This window comes from Eretmochelys imbricata, chromosome 1 (assembly GCF_965152235.1).
Source record: "Eretmochelys imbricata isolate rEreImb1 chromosome 1, rEreImb1.hap1, whole genome shotgun sequence".
NCBI lineage: Eukaryota > Metazoa > Chordata > Testudines > Cheloniidae > Eretmochelys > Eretmochelys imbricata.
Genome location: NC_135572.1, coordinates 276871603 through 276894052, shown reverse-complemented (window position 1 = coordinate 276894052; position 22450 = coordinate 276871603). Strand labels below are relative to the sequence as shown.

Genomic DNA, 22450 nt, shown 5'->3' with positions numbered 1-22450 from the left:
ATTCACAGCTTCATTCATTTTAATTACATGTCCACTTACAGTTGCTGAGGTTCTGGCCTATAAAAGAGATAAAATCTGCATTGATGTAACACTGACAATTTTGAACGCTTGTGTCAGGAAATATAAAATTTAGAGTTCTTTCAGTAACCTTGGCTTACTCTCATTGCTCACTGAGATGTTGTATTTTTGACCACTAATGTTGTTATGTTGACACATAATATACTTGATATATTTGATTCATATCTATGATCAGATATATGTGCATAATTTGCATTCATTTCAGTAAGAGTGGACATATCTGAATACAAATTTGTCATGGTATATATGCAGCATGGCTGCTTTAAATTGTAGGCACTCTATTTTTGTATAAATAAAAAGTAGAGAGCAGTTCTCAAACAGAAATGTTATAGAAGAGGCATGGCTGAAAGGAGTGTTTCAGAGGAGCTCAACTAACAACATGACTGATAGATTTTTTTTTTTTTTTTTTTTTTGTGGCGATTTGAAAAGTATGAATGAATCCTGGGGCGATAGATGAGTAGACAAAGAGCAGCGGTTTGCATAAAGGTGAATAATTAAATATATCCCACACCTATGTAGTTTATCGCATGGCTGTCACCTTCTCAAACATTTCTGGTATGTATTATTAAATGTGCACCCCCGCCACCCCCCCAAGTGTTATGCAAGTTAGGGTCTCTTGGAGGCCTCCCCCCCCCCCCCAAAAGCACCTTATGGGGACCAGAAACAGATCTGGCTGTGACAAACCAAACAGCATATTGTAGACACTTGTCTTATTTGTATCCTAATGTTATTGCAGTCTTTGTGATAGGATTAAATTCCTTTGGATATTCCTGTGACGCCCACATGATGATATTACAGGGTGTTAAAAAAAGTTAATACATAGCTTTGCTCATAGCAGCACAGATTGTGTACACCTGCTCCTGTGTCATTATTCAGTCAGATTAGACTGGAGATTGAGCAACATATACCTAAGGCTAACATGTCAAAGCTTACAACTCCCTTCATTAACATTGTATTTATTAGTGCAAATAAATTAATCTCTAAATAATTAAAATTTGCTGTGGCATAAAATATAACTGTGTTAAGCAGTGTTAAATTTTAATTTAAAATGTAAGAAGAATTATTGCTTATGTGAAGCTTTGATATTGGATTTGATGGACCAGTAACTTTTTCTGAGATGGAAAATCTTCCACCCGTATTCTGTACTTATTATGTTAAATGTCAGTCTTGCATTGTGGGAACAATGTATAACGGCATCCTGTCACGTCTTTCTTTTTCAAAGCTGAGTCATTCATAACAAAGGGTACACTACTTCCACAAGGGTACTTTCTCAATAATAGAAGCAAATACCTGCATGTGGAGAAGGTTTCTCTTTACTCAGAAAAAGGGATTTCTCCCTCGCTCGACATCTATAAGGATTGCATCTGCACCATTGAAGTCAGTGGGATTTTCCACTTATTTCAGTGAGTGCAGTATTAAGATTGGATGGGTGACATTTTATGACCTCTCTTACGCAGGAGGTCAAACTACACAATTGTAAATGGTCCTTCTTGACTTAAAATTCTTTGGGCCATATCTTCAGCTGATGTAAATGAGTGTAGTGCTACTGAGTTCAGTGGAGCTGTACCAGTTTACACCCTCCACGGAGCTGGCCATGTGCATCTCTGAAACTTTCATTTTACTATAAATGGGAGAAATCCTTCTCTTGTGACAAAATGCAAACAATTCAGTAGCAAAAGAGAAGGTGTTGTCTAGCTGCTAAGTGCAAGACATCTGGCTTTTTATTTCTAACTTTGTCATAAACTTGCTGTATGACTGTGGAGCAAGTCTCTTAATGTCTTTTTACTTCAGTTTTACCTGTAAAAGTGTGGTAACATTTACCTATCTGACATGGATGTTGTGAAGTTTAATTCCTGAAAGTTTGTAAGGTTGTTTGACATTCTGGGATGCTAAGTGCTACCAAAGTGCAGGTTTTGTTCGTTATTTGTTACCATATTGTTAACTGTCTACTGTTGGCAAATACACTTCTGTACAAGTCTATCAGTGGGGCAGATGTCTAGGTTACATACAGACCGACATTGCCAGCAGTGCCATGTGTGCAATGTGGTGAGTTAACTGCTGTCAGTGAGAGATTCTGGTATTTGGGGCCTTTTAGACCCAATCTGACCCCAAGCTACTGCTGCATACCCCGCTTTCATTTTATTTTAGCCCCTAGTACTTTTGCATCCTATGCGTATCATTTCTCAGCTTGAAAGCTCAGCCGGTCGTGACGTTAAGGAAATAACATTTTAACGGAATAGGCTCTTACCACAACATATGTAAACACAAGTGTGTTATATATTTCTCAGCTGTGTTGAGTTCAGGGAGACTTAAACTTTTGCTCTATTATGCCTATTACTACTACTTTATGAAAATCTAGTTATTGCATCAAGAAACACTGAAAAAACACAGTGCAGGTTTGTTTAACTCTTTAAATAAAAATGAAGGAAATGGTAGGTTAAATGTTGGAAAATGCACCCATTTGGTGATGAGTTACTGTCTGTGTTAAGACAGGATTTTTTCTGTGCAATAGCTATTCTACTAACTCAAACATGGTCATGGCATCTTGAAAATTCTTTGTTTAATATTGTATACATAGTATAATTTGGTCCATTTGTACAAAAATAGGCACGTTTACTATTGTACAGAACACCTCGAATAAATAAATGCTTAGTGCATAGTTTTACTGCATTTTTTTTACCTAATTGCTAAAAGTATCTGATACAGAAGTTAAGTGATATGGACAATTGGATAAAAAGCCCCAAACAAAAGTATCTTCTGCAACATGCTGAGCGCCTCCTGTAAGGCGGAACATGGAGCTTGCTCAACTCTGAGAAAAGTCAATGAGCAATACCCTACTTCAGTGGAGTTGTTGATGCAAGGCAGGTGCAGTGGGAGGTGAAGTTGTTCAGTCTTACAACATTTTCACCAATTCCCATTTATGAAGTGCATTAGTTCCTTTCACGAAAATTGCTTTTTAAGTGCCGAGTATTCATATTTATATACTGTTATGTGTCAGCATTAGTGAGAATGGTGCTTTATAGGCAAATAAGATGAAGTTGCTGCCCTGAAGATTAGCTGACTAATCTGCACTATATATTAGAAATTTTGTACTGTGTTTTGCTTTAACAAGATACTTTGCCTTCTCTTGCTCCCAAATTGTTAATGAAATAAGGTAAATAGATTAATGAAATAAAAATGTTGTACAAATACATGGAAAAGTGTACACACGCATGGCTACCTAGTTTAGCTACTGAATTTTGACTTTGATAGGAATCAATAGCTGATATTTTCCCTTGAAACAAACACATTTACATAAGTATGTTCAAGAAGTATATTCATTATTGGTAATTGAGATTTTTATCAAAAATTTCCTCATATTTGGGGTTTTTTCCCTAGCTACTGATGACTTGTGATTAGGTGAGACTCTCAGCTTTCATTTAATAAAAAAATATGTGTCTATTCCTCGTGGTTGTGGTGAAAAAGCTTGAAAATGTTACCCAGTTGTACCCTTAACATTCAAAAACCAGAAGACCAATAAAAGAAAACTACCACATTTTATTATTTTCTTAAAATCTCATGACTTTTAAGCAAATCTCATTATTTTTGAGGAGGGGGTGACTCATGATTTTTGAATGCTAAGGGATTGGCAGTATTGTAAAATTGTGTATGGTTTAGGGATAATAAATTATGCATTTCCAGGTTAAGTGAAAGATCATTTTTATTTAACAACTTTTGTTTAAAAATCTCATGTCTCCTTAAAATGGGTACAGAAGTGGAAGCTGAACATTGTTTAAATAAAACTTCTCTAGTGTATTTTCTTTGCTCCCACACACATCTGTGTATAAGAGTTTTTTTAAGGGATTGATGTGCATTCAATCAGCATGCACTGAAGAATAAGTCATGTTAGTCAGCAAAGTATGATTACAGATCCCCCCAAGAGTTCAATTATCTTATGGTATCCTTACCGTGGGATTGCTTCCTGACTCTTTCTAGGATTGCTTCCAGTCTTTTTATGTTGAAACATAATTTAAAGTAAAATACCATGGTCTCTGGAGTGTTCTAGTCATTCCTAGAATTTTTCAACTGTAAAGTGTATAGTTAAAGTTCATTTCATTTTAGAATAATTTAAAGTCACCATTACGGTGCTTCATCTTGATCTTATCAAATTAGCATTAACATTCCTGCAATCTAGTGGATCTGTTTAATATCTCACTGGGATTCTAAACAACCTTCTTTTAAAAATAAATTTAGATTCATTTGTATTAAAAGACACTGATGCTTTTGTAATTATACCCTGTTTTCTTGCCTTAGTTGTATAAAGATAACTGTAAATTTCAACTCTGAAAGGCACTGTAGAGTAGTGGTATATAAATCCAGAACTAATGTTCAATTCTGTGTACAACCCTACTGTTATATATATTGTCTCCTGCAATGTTTTCTTTAAAATGAGTCAGAATCCACTCTTGCTCCCAGCCTGCCATTATTAATCCTATGCAGAGTACAAAACTTCATATGAACTAAAAAAGAAATACATTGAGATCACATTACTAAACCTGCATTATAAGATGTTCATGCTGCTAGAGAACGTTTGCTGCAGAGAGAGATTAAAAGGAACTTCACTGAAACTTTCAAATGTTCAATCTTAAAGATTGTGGCCTGATTTTTTTCCGTCTCAGGAAAGGGTAGGCATGGTCATCCCAGTACTCCACCTCCTGATTATCCTCCTGGGTTAATTTAAAACATTGGATCCTGCTAACACCTACATGTTTACATGAGTCAGTAACTGATTGCAACATAGTACATTTGTGGGTAACTGGCATTACAGGCTTTTCTTTGCCCTATTACTGGGATGTCTGAAGAGCAGTAATTAGGCTTTTGTCTAATTTAGGTTACTGAAAAAGTTTAAATGAAGTTCTGCCTATTTGGAGGTGCACACTCAATGCTTCTTTCTTATGGGCCACCAAAACTTCATTACAGGCACTGCTTTTTCTGCTCAAGTAGTAAAATTCTTTTCTGAAGCAGATATTAGTCTTTTAATCCTGTGAGAATTAAACAGGTGGAAAATCATTTGAGTCTGGGAGTGAAAGGGTGGAACTTGTAATTAACTATCCCAGAAAACAGTTGAGCCAGCTGGGCAGGAGACCAGTGCCTTATATGATCCCAGAGGAAGGGAGCATTGCGTTTGCAAACCCAAATAAAAATAGAAATTAAAGAAACGTGGTTTGAATTAAATCTTTTTTTCCCCTTAGGACTTTATAAAAGAAACATTTTCAGAGTTCTGCAGGATAAAGGTTTCTGTATATGTATGACAACAATTCAGTATTTGCAGTTGAAACTTTTCTATTTTGTGACCAGATAGCCTAAATGCTAAAAAATCATGAGTCATCCCCCCCACCCACCCACAAAATATATATATAGTAACAGGGCAAGGCCAGATGCCTATAGAAAAGTAGTGGGAGATAGATATATTAGCTCCAGGCTAAACAAATCCCTGGTACCAGGATAAGTGAAATGGCAGCTGCTCCAGGTCAATTAAGACACCTGGGGCCATTTAAGAACTTTCCAGAAGGCAGGGAGAAGGCTAGGTTGATTGGGACACCTGAAGCCAATCAGGGGCTGGCTGAAACTAGTTAAAAGTCTCCCAGTTAGTCTGGTGGGTGTGCATGTCAGGAGCTGTGGGAGGAAGTTGCGCTGTTGGAGAGACTGAGTAGTACACACCATATCAGGCACAAGGAAGGAGGCCCTGAAGAAAGGGGGAAGTGGAGCTTGAGGAAGTGAGGGCTGCTGTGGGGGAAGTAGCCCAGGGAATTGAACATGTCATGTTTCTAAAAGGTCAGCTACCATAGCTGATACTATTAGGGTCCCTGGGCTGGAGCCCGGAGTAGAGGGTGGGCCTGGGCTCCCCCCGCTTTGACCCCTGATTAATCACTGAGACTGGGAGACAACAGAGACTATGTAAGGAAGGATAGCTTCTCCTCAACTCCCTCGCTGGCTTATGATGAAAATGGCTCAGTAGACTGTGACCCTTGTCTCTAGAGAGAGACGGGTTACGTGGAGGGTCACATTGAGCCTCTGAAGGTAGCGAAATCAGCCAGGAAACACGGGACCCACAGAGGCAAGGACAGAGCTTTGTCACTATATATATATATGACAAAGCTCTGTCCTTATATAGGCTTAAAATCATGAGGGTTTGGGGTTTTGTTTTGTTTTTTAAAAGAACATGGTATCTTTTTGTTTGCTGTTTAGGTTGGGGGCGTTTAGCTTACATCCACTTTGCATTTTTCAAGCATTTCTCCACATCCAAAAGCTAGAAAACATTTTGCTGTTGTGTTTTGTTGGAAGCTGAGATTCTCATGCAATCTCAACTCCAGCAGCTGAGGCTATAAGTAAAATACCAGATATCGCAAAAGTTGGTAACACTTGATACCCACCACAAAGTAAAACTATTACAAAGCACAGATTAATCAGAGAAACTCAGTGCATGTAATGTATACAACATATTCTGAAAAGAGCAGGCATTCATTAAAGTTTGAAATTGTTCAAGCCTCTAACTCAAAATCCTAAAAATATTGAAGCACAGGACTGGCAAACACTAGGGAGGAGACAAATAGAAAGCTTTCAGTGTTCAAAGAATACCAAATAGTAGGGTTGGTAATAAAAGTATTACCATGTACCCACCAGTACGCCCCTGGCCCCCAAATCTACTACAGAGGGCATGGAACTGAGTGAGCAAGAAAGTTGGGCATCAGGAGAGAAGGGGATTCTGGAACTGGTGATTTGGTAGGAGGTGGTGGGGTGAAATGAGGCTATTGTACATAGGGTATAGTATATCTAAAATGTCTGCTGCCCATGGTGGTGGCTTCCATATTATGTTCTCATAACCCACATTCTTTTCTTTTTTTTTTTTTTTTTCTTTTTTTTTTTTTTTTTTTTTGTGGCTCATGGGGAGAGGAAGCAGGATGTATCTGATGACACTCAGACCTACTTATCTTTTACTACATACAGCCACCACCAAGACAGCCCAGGAGTGGGACTAAATCAGCTCATGGATGGAAGAACAGCTGGTTGAATCTGAGTAAGACAGTTTATGTTGGTGGGCAGAGGAAAGCACACAGAAGAGTTTGTAGCCACGGTGCATTCTCCTTTGGGTTGAAAGCACATATCCACAATTGATCAATTCAGACTCTAGTGTAGGCATGTTCCAGTAGTCCTGGCTGACATTAATCTCTAACATAGCAGCCTCTGTGAGTAACGCTTTCTCCAGTTGGCTAGCAGACTCTGTCGCATCCTGGTGGACTGTGACTTAGCCTCAGCTATTCAAATGTCTGTCAACCCCTTTCTGGACTGCAGCAATGCAAGATACCTGTGTGACGGGTTGGATCACAGAACCCCCTTGGGGCTTCCAACTGATGTGCCAAGACTACTTCTGCCTCTGCTTTCCCTGCCAACTTGGGACTCCAGAGCCCTGCCTGGCTGTGCCAGACACGCTTGCCGGCCACAAACACAGACCCAGGCCTGAACCACATCCCACAAACTGCCAGCTTAACTGAAAGCAGCTGAAGAAGTGTTCCTGTCTTTAACACTTAGATGCCCAACTCTCAATGGGGTCCAAATTCCAAATAAATCCATTTCCCCCTGTATAAAGCTTATACAGGGTAAACTCATAAATTGTTCCCCCTCTATAACACTGATAGAGAGAGATGCACAGCTGTTTGCCCCTCTCTTCCCACATATTAATACAGGGTCAGCAACCTTTCAGAAGTGGTGTGCCGAGTCTTCATTTATTCACTCTAATTTAAGGTTTCGCATGCCAGTAATACATTAACGTTTTTAGAAGGTCTCTTTCTATAAGTCTATGATGTATAACTAAACTATTGTTGTATGTAAAGTAAATAAGGTTTTTAAAATGTTTAAGAAGCTTCATTTAAAATTAAATTAAAATGCAGAGACCCCCTCAGACCCGGGCAGTGTGAGTGCCACTGAAAATCAGCTCTCGTGCCGCAGGTTGCCTACCTCTGTGTTAATAGATACGCTGGGTTAATTAATAAGTAAAAAGTGATTTTATTAGATACAGAAAGTAGGATTTAAGTGGTTCCAAGTACTAACAGACAGAACAAAGTGAATTACCAAGCAAAATAAAATAGAACACGCAAGTCTATGTCTAATACAGTAAGAAAACTGAATACAGATAAAACCTCACCCTCAGAGGTGTTCCAGTAAGCTTCCTTTTACAGACTAGTCTCCGTCTAGTCTGGGTCCAGCAATCACTCGCATCCCCTGAGGTTACTGTCCTTTGTTCCAGTTTCTTTCAGGTATCCTTTGGGGGGTGGAGAGGCTATCTCTTGAGCCAGCTGAAGACAAAATGGAGGGGTCTCCCAGGCATTTAAATAGACTTTCTCTTGTGGGTGGATACCCCTCCCTCCCTCTATGTAGAATTCCAGCTACAAGATGAAGTTTTGGAGTCACATGGGCAAGTCACATGTCCATTCATGACTCAGAACGTACAGGTAGCAGCCATGGTTCACATGCTACCGTGAACGTCCTCACATAGACTTCTTATGTGGATTGGAGCCTTCCAAGATCCATTGTCCGTTAAGTGCTTCTTGATTGGGCACTTAACTTGCAAATTCCTTTCTAAAGAAGCTGACCAAATACCTTATTAAGGTTATTTAAAATCAAACAAGTATACGGCCAATATTCATAACTTTGAATACAACAAAGACACATGCATACAAATAGGATGAATCTATTCAGTAGATCATAACCTTTATATAGATATCTTACATGGCATATGTAGCATAAAACATATTGCAGTTATGTCATATATACATTCATAAGCATATTTCTATAAAGCCTTATGGGGTGCACCATCACAACCTGGGTATGAAGCCTTCATTGCTTAGGCAACTCCAACTAATACAGAATACTGCAGTATGTCTGCTCAGCAACACAGGCTGCCACAAACACATTAAAATTGTTGTCCTCTCTCAACGTTAGTTTCCCATAGAATATCAAATCAAGTTCTGAGTCCTTACCCCCGAAGTACTCCATGGCCTGGGTCCAGAATACCTAAAATATCACCTCCGTTTCCAGGATGAAGGCCATGACAACTCTGGTCCTAAGGCGTGGAATTCTCTACTATAAGGGTAAAGCTTGTCAGTTCAGGAGACAGAACTTTTTTGGAGGCTTGCTTGAGACTGTGGAACAAACTCTCACAGGAACTAAGGACCATCACAAACCTCACCACCTTCTGCTCCAAGAGCAAGGTGCACTTCTTCAACTTGCCTTCTCTAACTTATCTCCCGCTTCGGAGAGGATGAGAGAGAATGAACCACATGTGACAGATGGAAGTCATGTCCTGTAATACACCACTGGAAGTTGCTCAGATATGTGTGTACGCTGAGAGCAGAATAAGAACCTATTTAAAATAGTGCAGAATAGAACAGAATTTGAATAGTCAAGATGCCAGTATTTGTATACAGATTTAACGTGAATATACTGTTTTGTTCCATTTTTAGAAAGTACATTACCCTTAGTAGCAAAGGTGTTAGATTCACTTCATTTTAAAGACAAGATTCCATAGACTAATATAACCCAAAACAATATGACTTTGCTGTGAGGTACTTCAACATCTATATTGTGATTTTTTGATAACATTAAAGCCTTGCAGTTGAAAAAAGGACTATAGGGTGCTACTTCAGTATTGTGGTTGTAACCTGACATAATTTGGAACTGAAATGTTACTCTTGATATCCTGTTATTTGCATCATTGCTTGTCTATATATAGCCTCGCAAAACCCTAGACCAGTTTTCCAGCTGTTCCTAAATTTTTTGTGGTAGTGAAGCCATTGACTTACCACAAAAATGTTTACTTCAGATTTGTATAGTATCATTGACCCTATGGAGGATTTGCCATCCTTTAATGCTATGGTTCATTACTTCTACTTCACCATTCTTGTATTTATTGACATTAAACTTTATTTAGCTTCTATATTCGTAAGAATATTTTCCTACAAAGGCTTTTTGGTAGATGACGGTATGTTCTTTTTTCTGTGCAATACAATACATTGAAAAGTACTGCATCTATTATGTAGTCTATGGAATTTGGACGATCTTAGCAGTTTCCTATAAATTGGCACAGATGGTTTATGAAGCCCATTACTGTCTTTAGCAGAGTTAAATATTTTAAGTTTTCAAAAATCAAGTGGAAAATAGCTTGTTTGCTAGAAGGAAAATTTAAAATGTGACTGCATAACTATAGCCTCATTCAACAGAGACCTCACCCTTTATGCCCAACTTTACTATTCACGGTACATTAAAACACCTGTATTTCTGGTGACATAAACCTGGTAGCATGATTCTCTGATATACTTTGTACCCCTCATCTTCCCAAACAAAAAAAACAGGCACACATGCTATTTTTGGAGAAACCTGAGTAATTGGTGTTGAGACAGGGAACCTGCAGATATAAGCATTACAGTAGAAACTCACTAAGGGTATGTCTACACTGCAATTAAAAACCCTTGGCTGGCTCAAGCCAACTGACTAGTGCTTGCAGGGCTCAGACCAAGGGACCATTTAATTGTAGTGTAGACATTTGGGCTTGTGCTGCAGCCTGAGCTCTGGGTCCCTGTGCTCTCACAGGGTACTAGAGCTTAAATGTCTACACTGTAATCAAACAGCCCCTTAGCCTGAGTCCGGTGGCATGGGCTAGCCATAGGTTTTTAATATCAGTGTAGACATAACCCTTTGGATCTGATCCAAAGCCCATTGAAGTCAATAGAAAGACTCCCACTAATTTCAGTGTGCTTTGAATCAGTCCTTAAGGCCCCAAGCCTGCAAGCGTTTTTCTGTGTGCTTAACTTTATGCCTCTGAGAAGTCCCATTTGAGCAGTTACTTCAATGGGATTACCCACATGCATAAGGGTAAGCACGTTCTTAAGTATTTGTATGATCATGCTGATAACTGTGAAACCCATTGGTAATCACCTCATTTTGCAAATGATTAAGTAGGTGAATATAATGTAACAAAGACACTGCATCACAAAATATGCTTTCATTTATTTTGACTTATCGTTTGACAATAATATATTGTAGCTACTACAGAAGTAGGTACTCTGGTATACTACGTTCACAAAGTGTATTAAATTAAGTTTTAGTGATATGCAATCTTACTATACACCATGTTATAGCTGAGAAATTTGTGAGACTGATCAATTTTATGCATCAGCAATGTAAAAATTTGGGTTTGTCTACTATTCATGTAAGAAATTTCAAAGAATTACTTTTTAAAAACCTGCAGATATGTGATTTGCTTTAACATTGATCATTCTCCACAAAAAATAATTCATAGGGAAATCTCCTATCCTGGTTATCCTGTCTTCTATAAAACACACAAACCATGAAACGTTCATTACCCAAAATTTTCTTGTCTCTGGCAGTATTGCTCTTAACTTGTTGAACGTGTACTTTTTAATTTTAAGGCTGTCATTAAAGTTTATTGTGAACTAGCTTGTTGATGGTTTGGCAGAGATTTCCTCAATTAAAAGGAATGCAGCAATTATTTATTAGCTGTTTATTATCTTTGTTGTTTCAGTACCTTTGTCTACAACTTATTGTACACATTTGAGCCTTTAAAACTTATACAATGAGTAAGGTTGTATGATGATAACTTAAAACTGGACTTGGACTGCATGTGCTCTCCAGTAACTTGCCAGAAAGATCCTTAGTAACTGGAGATTATTAGTTGCTTTGCCTGTCTCCCCACCCTCCATTTAGTACAAAGGCTTCTTTGTTAACTGCTTTAACTCTGACTAAACCTACCCTCTGAATGCGGAGAGTGACAACGTGACCAACTATATCTGTGTAGTTCCTTGTAAGGAACTGGGTCTGGGTCTGAGTGAAGAGCAGGTGTCCGAAGAGGAGGCGCACAACCTCACAGATGGCTTCAGCTTGCCTGCACTCAAGGTAATCCATCCTAGAAGGGAGAGTGCATGCTTATGTATACGGACTCATGCAAATCCATTTCAGTTGTGACAATGCCCTGCTGTTTCTTGTTTCAGATATCTGATTTTTCTCCCCCTACTTGTGTCAGTCTGTAGTAATAGAATACATTTAAAGAGCCCTGAGTGAGATTCGTGAATGCTCCAGAAGCTCATCTTGCATATTTTTACAACTATTGGCTTTTCAGAGGATTTCATTTAACATTTAATTAAAGAAATGATGTGCAGTGCAGAATGGGGTGTTGAGTTGTCTAAATCATTCTTTTATTTAATAAAAAAAATTGCCATTCACAAATCAGTCTCTTCCCAAATGTTGTGTTTAAAGCTATGATTTAATTTAATCAGTGATGATGAAAAAGTCCATAAAGTAATTTCTCAATTTGTACATGTCTCTTGGCTAATCCCTTGCTACTCATCTTGACTTGAACAAAAAGAGAGACATTCCAAAGATGTACATTGCTGGTAATTGAAAATGGAAAAAGCCGCATTTATTTATGCTGTAGGGTTCATAAGCTGGACACTCATAAGCATCATGAATCAGTGTGCTACTTTGATTTCTGAAAAATGTTCAACTAAACAGAATGGCAGACATCTAATGATCTTTAAACTAGGAATTTGGGCAAGATGATTGGGAGATGCTCATTTAATCTCCACATCTAATTCTAATATTGAGTGGGAGGAAAATCAAGTAAAAGAGGATACAGCAATGGAGAGAAGAAAAACAGAGGGTAGGAGAATGGACAAGAGGAAAGATAGTGTTAATCCCAATGACAGTAACAGCCAGGTAGGCGATACTGGTAGTAAAATGACTGTACCTCATCAGGTGAGGAATCTGAATGAAGCCAAGCAGAAACAACTAAAATGTCTGCACACCAATGCAAGGAGCCTATGTAACAAAATGAAGGAACTAGAACTACTGCTGCAGAAAGTGAAACCAGATATTATAGTGATAACTCCTATTCCACCATGTTTCCATTATGACTGCAAGGCAGGTATTGATGGGTATGTGCTGTTCAGTGAAGACAGAAATAAAGGTAAAGGTGGTGGAGTAGCGTTGTATATTAATGAGGAGTAGACTGAAAAGAAATTAGAAGTGATGGAATGGATAAAACAAAATCTGTTTTGAGTCAAAATCACTTTGGGGAAGAAAGGTAACAGACGCTCCACCGGGATAGCACTTGGGATCTGCGACAGATCCTGAGGGTCTGATTTGGATATAGAAAGAGATCTCATTAATATTTTTAATTAAATAAATATTACTGGGAATTGTGTGATTATAGAAGACTTTAATTTCCCAAATGTAGATTGGAGGACAAGTGCTACTAATAATGGTAGGGCACAGATATTCCTGGATATGATAGCTGACAGATTTCTTCACCAAATAGTCACTGAACCAACAAGAGGGGATGACATTTTGAATTTAGTATTGGTAAGTAGTGAGGACCTCAGAGAAGAACTGGCTGTAGAGGACAACCTTGGCTAGAATGATCATGATTTAACTCAGTTTAAACTAAATGGAAGGATTCACAAAAATAGGTCGGTAACTCGAGTCCTTGATTTCAAAAGGACAAACTTTAAACAATTAAGGGAATTAGTAAGGGAAGTGGACTGGACTGAAGAACTCAAGTATCTGAATGTGGAGGAGGCTTGGAGTTAGCTTATGGAACTTTGACTTACAGTATCTGGAGCCTGCACCCCAGCAAGGGCAAAAAATCACAGGGAAGTGAAATTTGTTCAAACTGGATGGACAGGCACCTCAAACAGGTTATTAAGAGAAAGCAGAAAGCTAACTAGGAATGGAAGAAGAGATGGATCAGCAAGGAAAACTGCCTCTTGCAGGTTAGAAAGTTGTAGGGAAAAAGTGAGATCTGCCAAAAGCCAAGCAGAGCTGAACCTTGCAAAGGAAATTAAAACCAACAATAAAAGATTCTCTAACCATATAAATAAAAAGAAAACAAGGAAAGAAAAGAAGTTGGACCACTAAGCACTGAGTATTGGGTAGAGATTAAAGAAAATTTAGGTATGACCTAGCACCTAAATGAATACTTTGCCTCAGTTTTCAATAAGAGTAATGAGGAGTTTGGGGACAGTGGCAACATGGCTAATGGGAACTAGGATATGGAAGTAGAAATTACCACATACAAGCTAAAAGCCAAATTCAATCAGCTTAATGGGACATCCAAGAATATTAAAGGAACCAGCACATGAAATTGCAAGCCCCATAGGAAAGATTTTCAACGAATACATAAACTTGGACAACATACCCTATGACTGCAAACGTAGTACTTATATTTAAGAAAGGAAAATACATGATCTGGGCAACTGTAATGCCTGTTAGTTTGACCTCAATTGTATGTCAGGTCTTAGAACAAATTTTGACAGAGAGAGTGGTTAAGGACATAGAGGTAAATGATGATTGGGATAAAATACAGCATGGTTTTACAAAAGGTATCGTTCAGACCAACCCAATCTCTTTCTTTGAGAAAATAACTGATTTTGTGGACAAAGGAAATGCAGTAGATCTATTTTACCTGGATTTCAGTAAAGCATTTGATACAGTTCCACATGGGAAATTATTAGTTACATTGGAGAAGATGGTGATTAATATGAGACTTGAAAGGTGCTTAAGGAACTTGTTAAAAGGAAGACTAAAATGGGTCATTCTGTGAAAGGTGAACTGTCAGGCTGGAGGGAGATTACTGGTGGAGTTTCTCGAAGTTCAGTCTTGGGACCAATCTTATTTAACATTTTCATTGATGACCTTGGTACAAAAAGTGGGAGTGTGCTAATAAAATTTGTGGATGACACAAAGTTGGGGAGATATTGCCAATATGGAAGAGCACCAGAATATCATACAACCTTGAAAACTGGGAGTAATAGAAATGGGATGAAGTTTAATAGTTCAGGGTCATGCACTGAGAGATTAACAAGAGTTTTTGCTATGAGCTGGGGACTTATCAGCTAGAAGCGACAGAGAAGGAGAAAGATGTTCAATCACAGGATGACTGTGAGCTGTGGCCATGAAAAAAGCTAACGCAATCCTTGGATGCATTAGGTGCAGTATTTCTGGTAGAAACAGGGAAGTGTTATTACCATTATACAAGGCACTGGGGAGACCTCATCTGGAATATTGTGTGCAGTTCTGGTCTCCCATGTTCAAGAAAGATGGATTCAAACTGGAACAGGTGCAGAGAAGGTCTACAAGGATAATTAGGGGAATGAACAACCTGCCTTAAGAAAGGACACTTAAGGAGCTTGGCTTGTTTAGCCTACCAAAATGAGGGCTGAGGTGAGATATGATTTCTCTCTACAAATACATCAGAGGGATAAACACCAGGAAGGGAGAGGAGATATTTAGGATAAGGGCTAGTGCTGGCACAAGAACAAATGGATATAAACTGGCCATCAAGAAGTTTAGGCTTGATATTAGGCAAAGGTTTATAACTATCAGGGGAGTGAAGTTCTAGAACAGCCTTTCAAGGGGAGCAGTGGGAGCAAAAAAGGTTAATTGTTTCAAGATTGAGCTTATTAAGTTTATGGAGAGGAGGGTATGATGAGATTGCCTAAAATGGCATATGGCCCATCCGCGACTGCTATTAGCAAATATCTCCAACAACTGGAAATGAGACACTAGATGGGGAGGGCTCTGCGTTACTACAGAGAATTCTTTCCCATGTTTTCTGGCTGGTGGGTAATGCCCATATGTTCATGGTTTAACTGATCACCATATTTGACTGATCACCATGGTTTGACTGATCACCAAAAATTTTCTGCCAGGTTAGATTGGCAGAGACCCTGGGGGGGTTTCACCTTCCTCTGCAGCATGGGGCATATGTCACTTGCAGGTTTGAACTAGAATGAATGTTTGATTCTCTGTAACTTGAAGTCTTTAAATCAAAATTTGAGGACTTCAGTAACTTAGTCAGAGGTTATGGGCCTATTACAGGAATGGATGGGTGAAGTTCTGTGGCCTGCAATTTGCAGGAAGTCAGACTAGATGACATGATGGTCCCTTCTGGCCTTTGAGTCTGAGTCTTTCTTCTTTTGAGATATTGAATATCCCAAGTCTGCATGAGTAAATGTGTGCTATTGAAAGAAGATCCCATCTCTTCAAAAGTCGGGTTTTCAAATCAGGCATTTTTTTGTTTTATTATCTTAGAAAAATTCATTATTGTTTGACTTTTGTGTGAGTTTTATTGTGTTATATTTCGTTCAGTAATCTCAGAACTTAATTTCTTTTGTCCTGGCAGTAAATATTGTCAGTAATAGAGACTGATAAGCTTTGAGGCTTAATTTTGAATAGACAGCTTTGCTAAATGGTAGCCTTTGGTTTTCAGAAATTGCTGTTCTAGTAGGAATTATGCAGACCAAGTTACTTTTCCACTCTTCGTTGGGCAGCAGAAGCCATAATTGTCATAATTTGTAAATGCTTCCAAACCCAGGCTTTGTTTATATGCATCTTTCACTGGTTTAGCTAAAATCAATTTTTAAATTGATTTAAACCACTGCAAACCCCATTGTGGACACTTAAAATCAGTTAATACTGTCTTTTATATCAATTTTAGCTTAATTCGTTAACCAATCATCTTGTAACCTGGCTGTGAAATAATTGAACAAAATGTATCAATATAAGCCAATTTTGCTTCCGTATGTGGATTTTCACCAGTGTAACAAAATAGACTTAAACAATTTTACTAAAATCAGTTCAACATTTGTGTTGCGAACCCTAAATTTGTGCATAGTCCTCTTGGGTGCTAGCTTCCTCCAGAAAACCTCTAATATAGTGCATTTCAGCAAAATATGTATACACATCCAGATATCTTTTAATGTTTCTTTGTCATTCAAGCATGTCTAACCTATATCTGTAACTTTGTGTTGTGTCTCAGCCTGTGGGTGAGGAAACTCTCCTCAAACAAGAACAGTTGACAGAGTAAAAGTACTTGGTATGTGAATAAATCCTCATCACAAAACAAACATTGATTCTATCCAGAGGAAAGTATCTAGGGTAATTTGGGGCAAGTATTTTTGCGTCCTAGCAACCAAATATCTGCCAATAAAAAGAGACAAAGCTTGTTCTTGACTAGAAAGGTCAATTGCTACCCTAAACATGTTCTGGATTCCCTTTTCTCTGGCCCACGTGCCTTTTTCCAGGTAGGTTTTGAATTGCTCTTTTACCAAAGTTCTCTACTTTTGTGGGCTGCCTGTTAGTCATTCACTATTTTCTCCTTATATTCTGTTTATATGGGCCTGTCCTCCTTTTATGTTTAACTCCTAAGCTCTGACTTCTTGATCTGAGCTGTGTGATGATACTCTTTCCTCAGGCTGCCTCCTTTTCATTTGGCATTCTTTATAATACCCAGCCAAACCCCAGTGTTGAATACAGCGATGAGTAGGAAGTTTGTGTTGTGTAGCACTTGCCCCTCTGTTAAATTCATATCTTTCTAAGTGTTACCTTCAGATAACTCCTACACCTGGAAGCAGTCATCTTTTCAATTCTTTATATTACAGAGCAATAATCTGTTTTCCAGGTGAATATATTGCTCAGCAGCTCCCCAAAGTTATTCACGCTATTAGGAAGATGTGTGTTTTGGAATGATTATCAGTCCAACCAACTAAGTTCTTATAATGGTGCTCATCACCATGGTATCTGAGCCCCTGACTGTGATCATACGTTAGAGAGACGTGGTGGATGAGGTAATATCTTTTATTGGACCAACTTCTGTCGGTGAGAGAGAGACAAGCTTTCAAGCTTACACAGAGCTCTTCTTCAGGTCTCGAACGCTTCTCTCTCTCACCAACAGAAGTTGGTCCAACAAAAGATATTACTTCATAACATTCTGCAACCAATATAGCTACCACACTGAACATGGTCATATGTGGTGGTTGCATATCCTTAAGTGTGTCACTATTACGGACATTTTCCTTTTGACAGTTCATGTACTGGAAAGACCACTACCCATTTACAACTGGAAATGATTTATAATTGCACTCATATAAGGCCTTTCCGCCCAGAATATCAGAAGGTTAGAGAACGTTACCTGTGAACTAAATATTGTCCCTCTTTTACAGATGAGAAAATAAGATTGAGTAACTTGAACAGTTGTGGCTCTTGGGAATCAATCTCAGATCACACTCCATACTAGCTCAATTCTGATCTCTCTGTGGCCATGTCTACACTAGCGAGCTTACAGTGGCACAGCTGTACCGAAGCGCTCCCACCGACATAGCGCTGTGCACACTACCACTTACGCCAGCAAAATTTATGTCGCTCAGGGATGTGGGGTTTTTTTTCACACCCCTAAGCAACATAAGCATCACCGGCATAAGTGGTATTGTAGACATAGACTGTGTGTGGGGCTGGTGTAACGGTTAAAAGTACTATCCTCCTCCTTTTTATAAAAAAGGCATTGCCCAGAAAGGTGCTACTGTGACAGTTTTCTGAGACATGGGCCTTGTCTAGTTTAGGAAAATGTTTTGTTTGTTTTAGTTATGTAAGATGATTTGACATCCCCATTAGCACTTAGCGTAGACACAGTTTAACACCTTTAAAATAATGTTGGCTGGTCATGAAGTAACCTATGCTTCTCTGTAGACATATAGAGGAGCACTCAAGAGTACGACAAAAATGGGTTTTGCTTCATAGTTCAATTTGATATTCTGGAGAAATGTGAACAGAAGGATTCCTCTTTTTCATTGCGAGAGTGAGTGACCTGACAGCTACCATAAATAATGATGTGAAGAGATTATTCCATTGTTCTGCCTTTATCAATGTTTCCACATTTTAATAGTATTTGTGAAGTTACTCAGTTTTGCGCATAAAACAGTAAGTCAACAGCTCAGATTTCTTAGGATTTCAAAGTATATGTTGTTAATATATAGTGCTAATGGATTATCATTTCAATGCTGGGGGGAGGGATATAGTAGTCAGTAACAACGTCATAGAAATGACAACTCCAAGTTATGAGGGAAGAGTCTTCTTCAGAGCAATGTACATCCTGCTGTTGGAATCTTGGCCACTCCTTATCTGCCCTAGGGTAGTCAGAGACTGTCCTAACTAGTGAGTCTGGCATATGGGCAAAGGAGTATTTTCCAAAGTGGGGATATGATGCGTTGGACCCCTGAAAGCCTTTTGTGTGTAAGGGAGCACGTGAGACCCTCACTGAAGGAATTTACAGTCACATAAAGTGTGAGACACCCAGACTAATATGACCTTCTCGTATGCTCCCTGGCACACAGTGCTGAGCATATATTCTGTGGGAGAAGATAAAATTGTTTAAAAAGGGGACAAAATGTTTTTAAAAGTGAATGAAGAAATGCTAATGTTTTTTAACAATGAAGACCATTTGATCCTTTCTGTATTTTGTAGGTTCTGTTTCAGCTGTGGGTAGGACAGAGTTCAGAGTTCTTCAGACGATTAGCACTGCTGCTCTCTCCAGTTAATGCATCCCCCAAGCCCTTGATCACTCCAGAACGTTTGCCTCATTGTATTTTGTCTGATGTGACTCAAAGTCTACCTCAAACTCATGCTGCCTGCTTAGAAGAGCTTAAGCGAAGCTATGAGTTTTATCGGTACTTTGAAACTCAGCATCAGTTAGGCTTGGAATGTGCAACCAAAACAAAACCAAAGTCAAGAGCTCTGAACAGCCTTCACACAGCCGTGCGCAGCTTGCAGCTCCATCTCAAGGCCCTACTGAATGAGTAAGTTTATACTATTTGAAAGAATGTGCCTGTAGTTAGAAAGCTTCAGTCTTGCGCTGCTTTGATTGTTGGTTTATATCCCAGATTGGAAAATAAAAGACAAAATTGAGGCTTGCAGCCATGCAACATAAAGGATGGGGTATATCTGTTAATGTAGACTGGGTTATATTTCTGCTTCTGCTTCCCTGCCCATATATTAAACAGAGTTTGCCAACTGGGAAACAATTCTGGTGTATATTCCACAACTGGAGGAAGATATTTAACTAGTGTCCCTTATTTAGTAAAGAGCAACATGAGTGAGGTACAATCTTGTGAATTAGATATTTTGAAGAATTATATAATAGGGTCAATGTTAGCAGCTCTCTGGGAATCCAGAGGGGTCTGACCAGCTGCCTTTCCCTTTCATATAAGCGATTGCACATATAACAAGTCTGTTCTGTTACAGAATTTATTTAATTGAGGTGACTGTTGCTCAGAGCAGCCTGCATCCGTTTTAAGAGGAGATGACTGGAATTAGAAGTTTTCAACTGGAATTGAAGGATTCCATTCTATTCAGGTTCTGATACTGTGCCCGTCACCATAGGATCTGAGCTTTAAACTATAACAGCCACACACATTGCCAAGTATTGTGAAGCCAAAATCTCTCTGTCCTACATGGGGTTGGTTACTGTAGTTGATTGGTTAATCTTTAGATATTCTGTGGTGCTACCACCCCCTTAAACTAGAACTAGAAAGCAAAAAGATTCATTAAAACCCTCCATCTCTTTAGTCCCTCTTTTTGAATGAACCTGAAAGCATGGTTCAGTTTTGTCTGTTTTGCAACAAAATTCCAAACATTTTGAAAGAATATTCAACACACAATAATTATATGTTATATACCTAAAAAGATTTTTCATTGGTACAGTTAGTGAAATAACACAAAGCCATCTAAATTTAATGGATTACCATAATGAGAATGGAGGAGAGGAGGAGTTTGGCTTTAAAAACATATGAAGCTGGCTAAACTACAGTTTAAGAACATGGAGGAAACAGGAGTAGCACAGGATACCAATTAAATTCAAAGCCTGAAGAAATCATGAAGTACGAGATTCAGATATGTTAGTGTGATATTTTCCTTCCCATTCATCTAGGGTAATAATTCTTGAGGATGAACTTGAAAAACTTGTTAGCTCTAAGGAGACACAAGAACTAACTTTAGAAGCCTATCAAGTCCTAGAACAGAAACTAAAGCTGATTCAGCCTCACATCCAGGCAAGCAACAGCTGCTGGGAAGAGGCCATTTCTCAGGTGGAAAAAATGGTTCGAAGAAACCCGGATAAAAAGGGTACGTTGAAAAGCTTCTTTTAGCAACCAGCTGACTGAATGTGATTAAAGAGATTTGTCTGGTTTACATTTCCAAGGCTCTTTTCTAAACATGTAGCTGAGTTTTGTGTAAATTAACTTCCTGTTGCAGATAGTTTTCCAAAGTGTCCAGTTTAACATGTCGCTCCCATTTCTCCTTGATGACTTTGAAGCTTTTGACCGGCAAAAGAATTTGTATAGTTGTTATTTTTGAGTGCTCAAAATTGTGCTAGGCACAAATTCAGATTGAGCTAACCTGATAACATAACACAAGTTGTTTATTTGTGAACTTTTTCTTTCCAAAGATGGACTGTATGTGAGTGGACAGGATTATTATGAGAATGAGTTCTTGAGTCACTTAAAAATAACTTAGTCTTTCCCCAAACAACATTTTAAATTGTACAAGAAGTGAATACATGGTGATCACAAGCATGTGTTAGCTATTCACTTACTTTTCCTGAAAAAGAAAAGGTCTGTTCTGGGAAAAATATGCTAGTGTAGGGTCTAGGCAAAAGAAAAGGTCTGAGATAAGATCCCTAGAAACTAACAGTGACTTAACCACTGGAATCTGAAACCAAAAATTTTGGCGTTCTTCCAGTACATTTTTGTGTGTAAAACTTTCAGAAGTTTGTTTTTTGTTGTTTAGTCTCTCATTTAAATACGTTTTTATTTAAATAATGAAAGGAGAGAAGGGTTTTGACATAACTGTCCAGATTTTTTTTAATGACTGTTTAATTCATGGATGAGTAAATCACTTTATACAGAAATAGGAGTCCAATAGAGTAAACTTGAGAATCCTGCTTTTAAGTTTCAATACACTATCCTAGTATAGGGCCTAGTAGTACTCTTGTTCTGGAAGGAGGAATTTTCCTTTACACTTGTTTTAGGTTCCAGTTCTACATCCAGTTTTTATCTCAAAATGTGAATATTTTTCCTGGTCTAGTACACTAACTTTTAGGCATTTACTGAATAGGATTTCATCAGTTGCACACTAGCCAATTCATTCAATCTTTTTTTCCCCTTTTTTTGAGACGACGTTGTACAAAAATTGCTATGGGGGAATGAGAGTTTTTTTGCGGGGCGGTGTTACGCTGCGGGGGGAGTCGGGAGTGCCATAGTTTTTTCACTTTCCATTTTGTCCTGTAACTTTCCCAGAAATGTGTTGATTTTCAATCTGTGTTTCACAACATGCCTAAAGGAATTATGATTAATGCAAATTAATATTACAATATATTTTCCTTTCTACTGATTATCATAAATCAAGTATCTTTAAAAAAAAATCCATGAATTTAAGCCCAAAATAACGTTATTTTATTTGAAAAAGACCATTGTGCACACCGTCCTAAGGT

At 38.4% G+C, this 22450-nt stretch overlaps 1 protein-coding gene across 4 annotated transcripts in view; it reads left to right on the top strand.

Moving 5' to 3' along the window:
* Positions 1 to 22450, top strand: part of VEZT (vezatin, adherens junctions transmembrane protein) — an 88825-nt gene that overhangs the window by 54805 nt on the left and 11570 nt on the right. For all 4 annotated transcript variants that reach the window (XM_077832095.1, XM_077832086.1, XM_077832104.1 and 1 more), the window contains exons 7-9: positions 11880 to 12027; positions 19429 to 19760; positions 20891 to 21084. In XM_077832095.1, coding sequence (XP_077688221.1) covers positions 11880 to 12027; positions 19429 to 19760; positions 20891 to 21084 — 674 coding nt within the window. The remainder of the gene's footprint in view (positions 1 to 11879; positions 12028 to 19428; positions 19761 to 20890; positions 21085 to 22450) is intronic.